This window comes from Prinia subflava, chromosome 13, assembly GCF_021018805.1.
Source record: "Prinia subflava isolate CZ2003 ecotype Zambia chromosome 13, Cam_Psub_1.2, whole genome shotgun sequence".
Lineage (NCBI taxonomy): Eukaryota > Metazoa > Chordata > Aves > Passeriformes > Cisticolidae > Prinia > Prinia subflava.
Genome location: NC_086259.1, coordinates 5,478,432 through 5,491,922, shown reverse-complemented (window position 1 = coordinate 5,491,922; position 13,491 = coordinate 5,478,432). Strand labels below are relative to the sequence as shown.

The window sequence follows — 13,491 nt, the reverse complement described above, 5'->3', positions numbered from 1 at the left end:
GAAATATAGAAATAGGAGGTGAATCCAGCAACCCAAACGTCAGGCTAAAGTATTATGCCAAAATATGATACAATGTAGGCCAAAACATAATATATCTCTCTGTACATAAAGAGTGCACTCACTAAACATTTTAGCATATGAATAGAAAATAAATTAACAGAGAAAGCTTGTGTTTCACTAAAGAGTGAGTTCGAGGCAGGAGAGGGATAGTTTTAACTCACCGCTCTCCAGTGGGAGGGGTTACTAAGCTAAAGTGTGTGTTGGTAAGCAGAAACGTGGCCGTGGTGGTTTGGTTTGTGTGCGTGATTACGGGATCAGGAATTCACACACGTATCTCTTGGCGGTGCGGCAGGCTGCATCCGCCCACCTGCCTTGGGAGGACTGGGACAGGGACACGCAGTTCTCCCGCTTGCCCCCGCTGGGCTGGCCGCGGTCCCAGTTGAAGTACTGCAGAGCCATGCCATTGACATCAACAAAGCTCCCTTCGTGGACCATGTCGGTGACCCCCAGCCAGAACTCGGGCACCGCGGGCACGCTCCTCTTGCCGTAGTCTCGCAGGATGTTTGTTTCCTCGTTGTTCCTCGGGATAGCCAGTGTCCCCCCCTTGGTTATGCAGTCTTCATTGGCTTCGTGGAAATGTTTGGTGCCCTCTGACATGAGGTAGCATTTCTTGTGGGCCTTGGTCCCACGAAGACACACTGTGAACAGACAGGAGTTTGCACCTTCAGTGCTAGTGTGGGCCTCAGCTTTCAGTAAGGGTTCTCCAAATGATAATTTTCCAAAAGCACATTGAAACTTGAGCAGGAAAATCCTTCAGCAAGTGAAAGGCTCTTGACTCCACAGAGTGGGCCTGAAATCTGGGGTAAGGTCAGACTTACCTGCTGATGCTCCAGTTCATGTAGGACCCTGTGTGCAGCCAGCACATCCACATGCCTTTGGGAACAGACTGCTGAAATATAACCCAGGCCTGTTCTCAGTGCCCCTTTTACTAAACAATCCTACTTTCACACATTTTCTACCTTATTCCATCTTGAAACTGATGGAATGGATGAGGTGTGGATGTCTGTTTTGTTGCCAGCTATAAGTTGGTTGTCAGAAAATCTGTATTTGTCTTTATAGCAGAGACAGATCTAAATGTCTTTTAATATTGGTGATATTTAAGTAAGGTAAATTTTTACATCTTATCTAAGCTCAGTTTCCATCAAGCAAAGGCAGCATGGAAATGTGCTGTATTAAATGTGTCCTGCTGACCAGGAAAATATTGACTTGAAATTCATAACACAAATCTCTGAGTGATTAATAAAAGTGTAATTCTACCTGTAGAAGATTGCATATTCACCTCCCTTAGCATTAATTTATTTTCTTTCCAGCAAAGTCTCCCTCTTCAAACTCTAAATCCAAATGAGGTATAGTGACTTAAATCTATGAGTATTTTTAAAAAGTGCACACTTATTACAGAGTTTACATGACAATCTGGACTCAATCTTCTAAATTTTGAATTTATAAATCTGTTTACTTTTACTTCTGCTGGGGAAGCCTTGATGTAAAGTCCAAATGGACCAGAGGGTTAATTTGGCAGCTTCTCTGTCACTGGAATTGCCTGCTGCTGGGGTTGTTCCAGCCTGAGGTCTCTGGGGGCAGGAACACAGGAGGGAATCCTTAAACTTTGCCTTCCAGCTCTCCTAATTCAGATTTGTGGAAAACTGATTCTCTCAAGAAAAATAATAATGGCAAGATGAACCCTTCTTGCTGGAGTGTTTCTTCTGAGCTGAGGAAGGACCAAAGGCCTGGAATAGACTCCTGTGACAATTATTTTCAGAATATTGCATGTTATTACTTGCAGATTATATCACTTTTTGCTTAAGCTCTTCTTGTATGTATGTATATCTTCTGTCCTGATGTTTTCTATAATCTAATTCCTGTCATCTGTTCTTGTAAAAAAATAATTATGTCTCTGATGAACAGGATATGGAAGTCGCTTTGGACCACATCCTATGTCTCAAGTTTTTAGTATTTCCAGTTGTATTCACTGCACTCCTTAGCTGCATTTTCAGAGTCATAATTTTCTATTAGGGTTTAACCTTCAAATTTTAACCCTTCCAATGGCCAAAATAATGAACCTAATTATTAAATGTGAAATGCTTTAGCAAATGTATATTTCTGTGAAAGATCAGAGAGACTTTACTTCAGCAATGCTGCAGCAATGATAAGGACTGGATGTCTTTAGGGAGAAAGTATGTGCTGCAAAATGCTGTGTGGCAGCATTTCACATTTCACTCTATGTAGAAAGGAGCTCCAGGAAGTTCAAGCAAAAGAAGAAATCAGATTTTTAAGGTGGGTCTTGGAAATGTCCATAAGCTGAAAATGGAGCTCCTTTTTTCAGTTTTTATAAGGACATGAACAAAGACAGTCAGAGCTAGGGGGGTGATAGGTGTCTTTTTGCCAGATTTGGATTCCAGTTGCACAGTGTGGGTTATAAATTTAGAATAAAGCTCAAAATAAGTTTTGAGGAGAGAAAGGCTCCCAGTTCTGGTTTCATTTCTAAGCCACTGCATGCTTCCTCCCAAGCTCCTTCTGGAAGCAACGCAAGAATTACTTTTAAACAAGCGTTATTTGTCTAGCACAGGCTCCCTCTTTTAAGAAACTTCTGAAGACTTCTTATAAGACATTTGAAATAAAAATATTTTGTAAAGCCCAAAAACCTCTATGTAACCCAAGACATAAAACTGAATGACCCAGATATTACCATCCCTAAGGAAAATATGTTCTGTTTCATGAGAATGATGTAATTTCCTCTGTAATGTCCTCTTGTACATGTTTAAATGCCAGGTTTTGTGTCAACAGCTGTGAAAAAGCACAACTGTCTAGTTGTGTATTTATCCTTCTTATTTCATTTGGAAATTTCCATCTGGTTATTTAAATACTTTAAGGACTCTGCACATTGGTCCAGAATATTTCTGAACTCACAGTGGATATAACCTTGAAGGTTTATGGCAATGTTCACATTTGAATATATGTTCATATCAAAGCTGGGCACTTAACTCGCTGAGCACCAAAACCCTCAGACCCAGGAATCCTCATTGTGCTGCCTTGGATGATACAAAACTCAGAGCCTGAAGTTGTGCATAGCAAAGACAAAAATCCCTCTTGCTCTCAGTGAAGAATCACCACTCATTCCCCATTAGTAGAGACCTGATTTCACTTGAATGCTTCCTTCAGCACTTTCTGTCTGGTAAAGTTTTGGCACACCATGCTTTGATGGAGCTGTACTCCTCAGTTGTAAAATCCCATTAAAGAGAGGGATGGGAGTGAAGAAGAGAGGCAGTGAGAACTTTTGGAGGCCACTGACCACAACAGCTGCTTTACCTGTCTGGAGTGCTTGTATTTCCTTCAGAGCATTTACTTCTCGCCACAATTTGTCAATCTGGGTCTTCAGGTCATCTTTTTCTTACGCAAAAAGAATATACAGAAATTAACAGTTATGCAAATAGTGAAAAAAATAAAAATAACATGTTAAAAGCTGTTTCAAAATATCATGGGTTGCTGCATTGCATTTTGATTCTTTTAAAAGATTTGTCCTTAATGAAAACATTCTTCTAGGATTCCTATAAAATCACAAGAAACCCACCTTCTCATATTTGATCATGGATGTTGCCCTAAAAACTATTTGAAAATCATGGATTGTTGCAGGTAATCATTATTTAGTGAGCTGGTATCTAATTTATAGAAAGTGTTCCTTTTTCTTTTGACCCTGTACACTCTGGTGTATGGACGTGACATACAAAAAATGGCAAGACACAAGTTGTCTTTCTTCAAAGAAATGTTATTTCTGTCAGCATGAAAGTTTTACACAACTCTTGTTTTAGCACAGAGAGGAACAACAAATAAAACCCAACCTTGACAGTCTGAATGTTGCAGATGTGCTTGCTGAGCTGCAATCTCTACTTCCCAGGATTAGCCTTCCTCTGTCCCTCAGTGCAGAGAGGGCCTGGGGACTTGAGTCACACAAAATCAGCATTTTGTAGCACTTTAAAAAGCACCAAGAATATCATGGGACAAGAAAAGAAGCCAACTTGCACATAGCTCCATTTTCATGTCCTCTTCTCCATCTTTTTTTAATCATTATAATGTCTTTCAGTGCTCCCTACTTCCCCAAGGCAGAATTCTCTGATCTCCAATCAGTGCTACTTTGTGCTGGCACAAAAAATGTCTGAGCAGCCTGTCCTTAGGACCCCTAAGCTTAAAACCCCAGAGATCCCAGAAGAGAAGGAAGTGTCTACAACTGTGTGGCTCCAGAGCAGCTCAATGTTCTTGTACAATGGCTTTATCAAAGCCACAGCTTTTTAATTAACTAGGAGTTCAAATATTTGCCATTAGTGAGGTGCCGTCATACCCGCTTTTATTAGAAATAAGTCTTTAAATTAAACACACAGACATTTCTAAACAACATCCTGTGGTTTTGTATTTACTCTGTAAGCTTTGCTGTGGGAACTGATGCTTTATCTTCTCTGGCTAATTCTTTGATGTTAACCTGCTAATTAGTTTGACTTGCCATTGTACTTTTCATTCAAGAGGAATAATATTCCACAAAGAGTAGATAGGCATTCTGTTAAAATTAGGAAATGGTAGAAAAATCTGAACAGTAATCCTTGGAGCCTGAATACTTCTGCTTGTTTCCCCTATATACATGAATTTGCATTTTTCTGATCTTGGTCAATGTAGCTACATAACTAAGAATGATCAGCAGAGTTCCCTCTCAGCTGTACCTGTGAGCTCTAAATAACATTGGCAGAGGTGAACAGCCAGAACAGAGCAATATATTTGCAGCTCTTGCACAGCTCTATTTCCCTAATTCATTCTGGCACCTTATTTGTGGCTTTGCTAACTCACATAAAAATATTTCAAAGACAGATATAATATAGACTCAAGTGTCCTTTACAAATAAATATTTGTGTAATGTTAGTTTCTGGTTCATGCAATGCTGTTTAAGTACACAGTAAATTTGCATAGTCCATAAGCTTCTCTCCCTCCTCCCCGTTCAGACCCAGTACCTTTCACTCTACGTTTGCTGTGCTTCCTGCCTTTGAATTTGGAAGCCTGGCTGACGGTCTGATCCAGCAGTAGTAGGCTTATGAGTAGAAAAATCATCAGTCCAGTTTGTGCCATGTCTCCTTGAAAGACCCCAAGCAGAGCTTGAAGAGATCCCTTTAGCAGTCTGAGAGGTGACCCAGACCCATCTCAGCGGGACTGCCCGAGGTCAGCTTTATAAGGTGTGCTGGCAGCCTTGGCTGGGCTCCTCTCTTACGAAATGTGTGCAGTGCCTGAGCTGGCTGCAGCATGAGGCACCCCCTTGTTCTCAATCCCATCTGGAAGTGCTGTTTCCATCCTGAGCTCAGCTGTACCAGCCCTGGACACTGCCCTGCCTGCCTCACCCGTCAGTGCCGCGTCTCCTGTTTGGGCTCCGGAGCCAAACCCTATGGAAATCCAGGCGGATGTTTGTGCCCTGCCAGCCTCCAGGAGGGGCAGCCAGAGGATTTCCACAAGTGCCAGAGGCTCCCCAGCATGGCTCTGCCCCAGGCTGCTTAAGTCATGAAAGTGGCCATCACCTCCCACTGAAGCAAACCAGGATGCTGCTCCCTCAATAAACGCAGACACTGCAACTACAGACCCATACAGAGAATAAATACATTAAAATCACATTATGGGAGGAGTGCATTCATTGGTTTGTGAAGAGTTAGTCAGTGCCTGAGAGATATCACTGCATTTCTGGTTGAGAACAGCAATCAGCAGAGTCCAGTCAGGGGAGCAAAAGGTAGCAATGCTCTCCCAAAGGTTCCCAAGTTCTGACTCTAGAGTAAAACACAAGGTGCTGGAAGCAGGACAGTGTCACCCTGGAGTCTGGAGAGCTCTCTGAGTTTGAATCTCTTTCATTTGCCCTTGGGCTCTATGGACTTCTGTGAGGCTGCCTTTAATTGTGATTGCTATAAGAAGTAGAACCTCTCTCTGATTTTAGTGAACAAAGGAAATTGTCACAAAAATATTCTCATCCATCATAATTCTCGTTTTCTTTTTTCCTTTCCTTTTCTTTCTCCCCCATTAAAAGAGGGTTTTATTAACATGTGGACACCAAAGCCATTGCTAGGTGCTGGCTGGTGCAGTTCATGTCCTTCAGAGCTTTCTTCCTGACATCCCTTGGCCACTTCTGCCTTGATTACATTCTGCTCACATTGCTGACTTTTTTTTTTTTTAATCAGGACTGTAAGATCAAGGGACTTCCTACTTTATTAAAAGAAAGCTGGGATTTAGGAACATGCTGGTGTACTGCATGAATTCTTGCTGGCTTTTTCCAACCCCCACAAAGGCACCTCAGTACTTCCAGTGCAAACCAGACCTGCCCTGTCTGTCCTGGACACCTTTAAACAACTCCCTGTATTCCCATAGCCTGTAAGGAGCAAACATGTCTTAACCACGAGCTAAGAAACTTTCCATAAATGCATCCTGATATGATCAAACTCAGTTCCAGTGGTCCTGCTCCAAAATATTGAAGTTTTAACATACATTGTGTAGGGAAACTTCTGGATCAACATTGCTCGGTCCTCAGAGCTGTTTTGGAGCACAGCACACCAGGGATGGCTGCTGTGGGTCCCACCCACCCAGAAGTGCCCAAAACATCTCACCCAGCTGCAAATTTCAGCCCATGGTAAATGTGGGAAGGGCTGGCATTCCAGCTAGCACACCAGAACTGAAATGTGAGCTGGCAGAGAGGAAAAGAAGGAGCTTTGCATGAGTCTAGTTCAAGATCTAATCTGTCCTTTAGAACAAGCCCAAAGTTCAGGCTTGATCTGTACTTTATCCCAGTGGTATTGGGGCATCAATATAAGTTAATTAAGGGCAGATGGCTGAATCAATAACTGCCTCCTGTTCGTTTTTCACTTGTGCCTTCTCAGATCTTGGGGAATTGATCATGAAGCTGATCCTGAACCACTGCTGCTTTCAACCTGACAAATTAAACTGTGCTCATTTTAGGTTGCCTTGAGAAGGGAGCTGCAGACCCCTGGAGCTGTTTCATGTGGAGCTTAACTGTCCTGCAGGCTTTGGGAGAGGCTGGAGCAGTAGCTGGGTCAACAGGCCCTTAGTGTGTGTTTGTGTCTCTGTACCAGAATGGATTTGTTCCTGCCCCAAGGAACTTGAGCCTGCTAACACAGGCTCCTTTTCTTCCTGTGAAATGAGTCTGACAGAGAAAGATCTGTACTCTACTGGGCCAGCACACAAGTCACTAGAAACAGAGGGATAAAGAAAACATGGGTTTGGTATTCTGACAGCTCTTGGCCAAGAGCCTGAGTGAAAAACTGCTTTTTGGAGTATGCTGTGTAATGTCCTTTCAAGAACAGAGTTGAAATTCTGTTCTGAAAGCTTAATCTCCCTCATTCAGTGGTTAGTCTGACCAATTTGCCAGTCTGCATGTAGCTCAGCTGGACTTGACTCCTAAAAAGTGAATCACACAGCCACCCTTGCAGCTGCTGGGACAGACCAGAAGGACATAGGGGCTAGAGTTCCTCTGGAGTACCCAAGAAACAGCTTCCACATTTATGACTAACCTATAGGAACTGGGGAAGCAGGCTGAACTTCTTGGGTATGGTGTGTGGGCAGGAGAGCCAGAGAACAGTCAAAATATGTGCTGGGAAGATGTAACCTGGCAGTGCTACTGTGAGGAAGCAGGAAATGGAGCCACACAGGAGAATCCCTGAAGTGACTACCTGGGCTGTGCATGGGCTTGAAATCAACATTATAATGTCATTTAGAGGTGGAATTTTTCTTTTACTGGCATAGTTACAGTAATATAATATAGCCCAGGGAGTGAACACAATTATACACAGATAGAAGTCATTTTTCCTGAAACAAATGATTCCCCTTTCCTTATCAGAATATACTATATAGATATAAATATTCTCATTGCTTTACAGCTGCATCCAGACTAGGATGGGATTGTGGATTTTTTCTTGAAGTGCTCTGTCTGATAAGAAACATCTTGCAAAAGCCAGAGTTGCTGTGCTGCAGTGGCACCTGGGGTTTTGGCTCCCATCTCCCCACCTCATTCCATTTGCTTTCAGACAACCAGACCATTCAGAGCATAAACATCCTTTGGTAAAAAGGCTTTTTTTCAGTTTCTCCACAGAGACTCTTCAAGGTAAAAACCCTGTTTCCTTCAGAGACAGTTCTACCTTTATATGCTCCTGTAAATTGGCTCAGGAAAAGTCTTCATACAGCAGTTTTTTCCTCTCCATTCTCAGCCATCCCTAGGTTTATGGAAAGAACATGCAATGGGGCACAGAATATGAGAAGCCAGTGTGAGATGAGGACTGGACACTGAGCTCCTGAAATAGGTCTGGCTGCAGATGTACAACAGCACTTGTAAAAATAGCTCTAAAAAGATTTAGTGCTTCAGTCTGTTGGATTGTCTGTGTTTTACTGAGACCTACAATCCCCTTGTGCTCCAGAGCTAACTGTGCTGTGGGATGTTTGACCAAATGGGAGATGTGTGGGCTGTATCTGCTCCTGGAATCAAAGCAAACTCTATTCTTCTTGCAGTGTTTCAGTTCTAAAAAATTCAGCTCAGCTTTAGGAAAATGAAGCCATTTCTTTGGTGAGTAGGTGAGTCATTATTTGCCCATTCTACGGGAGTATAAAGATAAAATAAAAACTGATCAGAGCTGTTGCCAGGCTGAGGAATTGCAAGTGAGGCAATCTGAAGAGCCAGGATGGTCAATAAAAGTAGATAACAGAAAGGTTAATAAAAGGTTTCCCACAAAGGTCAGTAAAAAGCTTATCACCTCCAATCCATCAGTTTTTATGTCTGTCTTGGGTAAATGGGATCCACTGGTTGATTTTTATTTGTCTCAATTTAATGTAGTAAATTTTGTAAACTCTCCTAGTCAAAGATTGTTGTGCTTGGAAAATTACTGTGTGCTTGGTTTCTTTGGCCTTGGAAAGTCTTGCAAAGCCTTTCTTCAGGATTTGATCTCAGTCCTAAGAGGCACGAGGTAGGATTGTGGTTGACATCCCAAGACCAAAGTTATTTTGGGGAAATTTGTACAAACAAACTGTGTTTAGAAAAGAGAAGAGCTAGCCATTATGGTATGTGAGGTTTTGTGAAAGTTATTAATGATATTTTGGGGTTTTGCCATTGGGTCCAGTTTTTTCCTGTCATGCTAATTTGGTGTTTTGAAAGGAGATTTGCTGGGTACAAGTGATCTGCTCTGTCTAACAGAATTAAAGGTGATTCCAGGTTTATGGCAGAACCAGGCTGCCCACCAGTGATCTGCACTGAGTGTCAGTGAGTTTTGAAATGAGGACATTCATGTCTTTAGATGTGTGATTCTGCTCTCCCAAGCACATGCCTCACCTTGGCACTGGGGACTGTTACTGACTGATCAATAAATATGCTTCTCAACGTGGTATTTTCCAGCTCCAAACTGAGCTATTATTACCTACAGGTCCAGTGCTTTTCAATTCCCATGCTGTAAAAAAAAAAAAAAATTAAAAAAAGAGATATAATAGTGTATATGAACTGAAAAGATGAACCAGGGCAGTATTTAGAGCTTCTGGAATAAGTGCTTTTTGTAGCTCTTATTTTGGGGGTCTTTGTCACAAAGCATCTCACAGCTGGGTCTCAGCAAGCAGAGAGGAGGGGAAATGATTTGCAAAATGCAACAGAAAGGCTTGTCTTACATCTATCACACATCTTTAAGACAAATGGCATCATCTTGTCTGTGTGACTGAATCATCTCACTGTATTCCTGCCATTCTCTTGCCATGGCACTGGATATGGATTACAGGTGGTAAAACAGAGAGAACACAGCTGATGCAGGCCAGAGAGACTCAGAATACAGCAGAGATTCACCAAATCTACAAAAGCAAGGTGAGAAAAGCCACTGAGCTCTTCTTTGGGTTTCCAGCCCAATGCACTCTGCACTGACACAGGTCCCTCCTTATGGTGTTCAGGTATCTCAGAGGAATGACAGAGTTGCCAAATTGTTATTACTCCAGGCCTTTAGCTGCAAAGAGAAGAAGGTGCTGTGTTTTTCTGTCAGTCATTGCCTGTTTTTCCAGACAGGAAATACCCCAAAGAAATGGGTGCTTATTTAGAGATCAGTGTTTTGCTGGATATGAGAAATATGCAGAGAGCAAACCAAAACCCCTCTCAGAAAAAGGGACCTTTTACAGATCAGCTGATTCTGGCATCTCTAAAGATAAGGGAGCCTAGGAGAAAATTTAAATAAATTTCTTTGCAGTCCAGGTGCAAATAGAAGAGTTGAGTGGAATCTTTTAAAATGCTGCTCCTGTGGACTTGGCAAAGTTTCCATGTTGGAAACTCCTGGCAGCAGCTCAGCTCTTTTAGCCCTCGGGATGTGTGTGAGAATGTATCTCTTTCTCTTTTGTAAACACAAATTACCTGTTGTGCTATTTTTTCTCCTGTAATGTGTGCTGCCTTTTTACCTTCCTGGAAATGACCTAAAGACATCCTGAGCATTTAATTTCTCCCTTTAAATATTTTGGGTTTGATCATCACAGCCACCCTAATATGAGGTTTTCCAGCCTCACATTAACATGATCTCACCAGGTTCTGCTCATCCTTATGTGTGCCAGACAAACTGAACTGGATAAAGCCTTGGTTTAGGCACTGTGAAATTCTCCAGACAGCCTGAGTTGCACATCCATAGGCTGCCAGCAGCTTCCACCAGTGCTGCCCTGCACTGCCAGGAGGGCCAGGCAGAGCAGGGATTGTATTTTGGGGTGTGTAGATGTTTGCTGGATTTTCCTCATCAGGATGGAAATTCAGACTTGTCAGGAGTGTGTGATTGTGTCTGCCTTTGGTGGCTGCACTTCACCAAGGGCTTGGAGGTTCTGCTCAAAGGCTGAGGCTTTCTGCCTTGCCAGCCCAAAACTTGAGTCACAGGATCTGCAGGCAGCTGACCCTGCTTCAGTGCTTTGGGAGCAGCACTGTCCCCTGCACAGGCATAATCAGCTCCCATGCCAGGCCCCAGGCTTGGAAAACTTGGGATGTAGCCCAGATAAACCACCATTCTTTAAAATGCAAACAGAGATTTTAGCTGCCTAGTCAGGAAGGAGAAATAATACCTAAATGGAACTGCTTAGGAGAGATCTGCTTGTCTCTGTAGGAAAACTCAAGCACTGGGAATTAGCCCTGGCTTGCTGGAGGCTGGGAAAAAGGCAGGGCAAATTCTGCACCAAGCCCTGCCTTCCTGCTCTGTGCATGGCCCTGCCCATGTGCTGGGATGGAAGTGAAAGCCACACATCAGCAACGGGACTGTGCTCACACAAGGATGCTGAGAGTGGAAAAGAAAACCTGACCTGTATAAGTGGAATTTTCACTAATGGCCCAGAGTGTCCAGGCAGAAATAGCATTGTCTCTGGGAGGGATGTCCACTGGAAAGGCCCTGGGTTTCACTTCCCCTCCCATCCAGCTCTCCTATCCTCCAGGCTCTGTTTGAGCACACACAGATATGCTGTTACTGTTGGATGTCTTTGCAAAAGCTGCTCCCAGCATTTTACTGAGCACAACTCAGAAATCTGTGAGGACTTTTTAAAGTCTCAGTTGCCTTTTCCTGCAGAATTCTAGTGTGGGCAGAAAGAACCATGACAAGTCAGCACAGCCCTGTGAGCTGCTGTCCTTAGGGACCTGGAACCCAGCAGGGGTGGGTGCTGCAGCCAGAAGAGAGAGGCCACCGGTGCAGATGAGCAAAACAGAAATTTATGTGTCTTCTGTGCTGTGTTCCTTAGCTTGTTTGCTGATAGCACTCAAGCCATCCAGCACAAAGCCAGCTTGTTCATGTCTGTATAAAATGCAGTCACTGCACAGTCTGAGGTGCAGCCAGACCCTGGCAGAGGCACTGGCAGTATTTAAGGAGTAGGATTAGTCCACTCCAGAAATTGCAGGATGTTCCAAGCCCTGCCCTACATGTTTGGGAGAACCCTGGAGTGTTGAAATGAAAAGCTGAAGGAATCAGCAAGAAGGTGCTGCAGTTACACCTGGGAGGGTGCACACATCTGCATTTTAGGGAGATTTCATAAGCAGGGATTATGAGTCTGGACATAGCATCCTTCAGAACTGAGGGAATTCATGCTGTAACATTACCTGAAAGTGCCTGTTGGGCATGAAAACCAGGATACAAATCCCCACTTCTCCTTGCCTTCTTTTCTTCCTGAAAAATGAGATTCCTCTGGTAGAGTTGGGGGATGCCAAAGACTCTTTCACTCTGTGTGTGCTGGGCTGTGTGTGAGCCTCCTGCCATGCTCCTACATCCCTGCCCCTCTCCCAGCTGCTCCCAGCCCGTGCAGCCTCCCCTCCCTGTGCCACAGTGCCTGGGGAGTGCAGGCAGAGCTGGGGCTTTGTGCTTGGGATGGAGCTGCTGGGCACGGCCAAGGGGCAGGGCCACACTCCCTGGGAGACTGTGTCGTTTTCTGGGAAGCTCTTTCCAGAGCACCTGGAGTCACAACAGGATTTGGAGGAAATTGGTTTGTAAAGATGGAAAGAGATCTGTGTGCCCAGCTGCAAACAGCTTACATCCATTTAAAGCTGGACACCTGACCTCGGCCTCAGTGCCAGCACACGATGCCACGGATTGTCCATGTATGTCTGTGGCATGACCTTACACAGCAGGGATGAGGGAATTCAGACTGCATTCAGACCTGCAGCTCTGAGAAACTGAAGTGTTGCTCCTCAGTGGCAACAAGAACAGCAGGAATGAACAGGCTATTTATTCAAATACATTCAAATAATACTTTCAAATGGAAAACGTTGTAGCATTTGCTGAGCAATTTAGGCACTGTGTAAACATGAACTTCTCAGAAATGTTCCTCATGCACATTCTTACTGCAGTTTATTCCCACTTCCAGCAGATGTCTTCAGTGCCCTAGGAATGATCAGGACAGATCTGATTTTATATTGCTTATCCAACAAGCTCAAAGAAAAGAGCAGGCTCTCCTCTGCCTGTTTGGTGCTGGGGTAGATCCCTTTGTACAGCCTCATACCAGAGTTACCCAGGAAATCGTCGGCCTCAGGCTGATTGTACCTTTTCTAGATGCTTCTACTCTTGGAAGAGCAGCTGCAGACAGACACCCATCAGGCCAATCTTGTCTGAAAGCTGGGCTTTCAGTGTTGTAAAAATGTACTAAGGAACTGGGGATAGTTTGTCTTGCTTTTGTCAATAGTGTTTCCTAAAATAATGTTATGGGCTCTGCATGGAATAAATGTAACATATAACAAAGTGACAAGTTACATCCCCAGCTGCTCCATCCCACATCACAAATTCACAGTTCAGGTCCTCTGACAGCAAGGATTTTCCATTTTAGATCATTTACTTGCACTAGTGGCTCAAAAGAAACCCCAGTATAAACCAATACTGCATCCTCAGGAAAGATAATTTGGTTTAGCAATGAGTATTTTAACATAGAGAGTCGAGCAAGAAT

The 13,491-nt window shown here is 43.5% G+C and overlaps 1 protein-coding gene across 1 annotated transcript; it reads right to left on the bottom strand.

The window, feature by feature from the left end:
• Positions 1–271: 271 nt before the first annotated feature.
• On the bottom strand, positions 272–5,166 carry CLEC3A (C-type lectin domain family 3 member A). The gene is made up of 3 exons (XM_063410382.1): positions 5,052–5,166; positions 3,367–3,447; positions 272–698 (listed from the first exon to the last, which is right to left on the bottom strand). Exons 1-3 carry the CDS (start codon positions 5,164–5,166, stop codon positions 307–309), a joined length of 588 nt encoding a protein of 195 aa, XP_063266452.1. The 3' UTR covers positions 272–306.
• Positions 5,167–13,491: the final 8,325 nt, after the last annotated feature.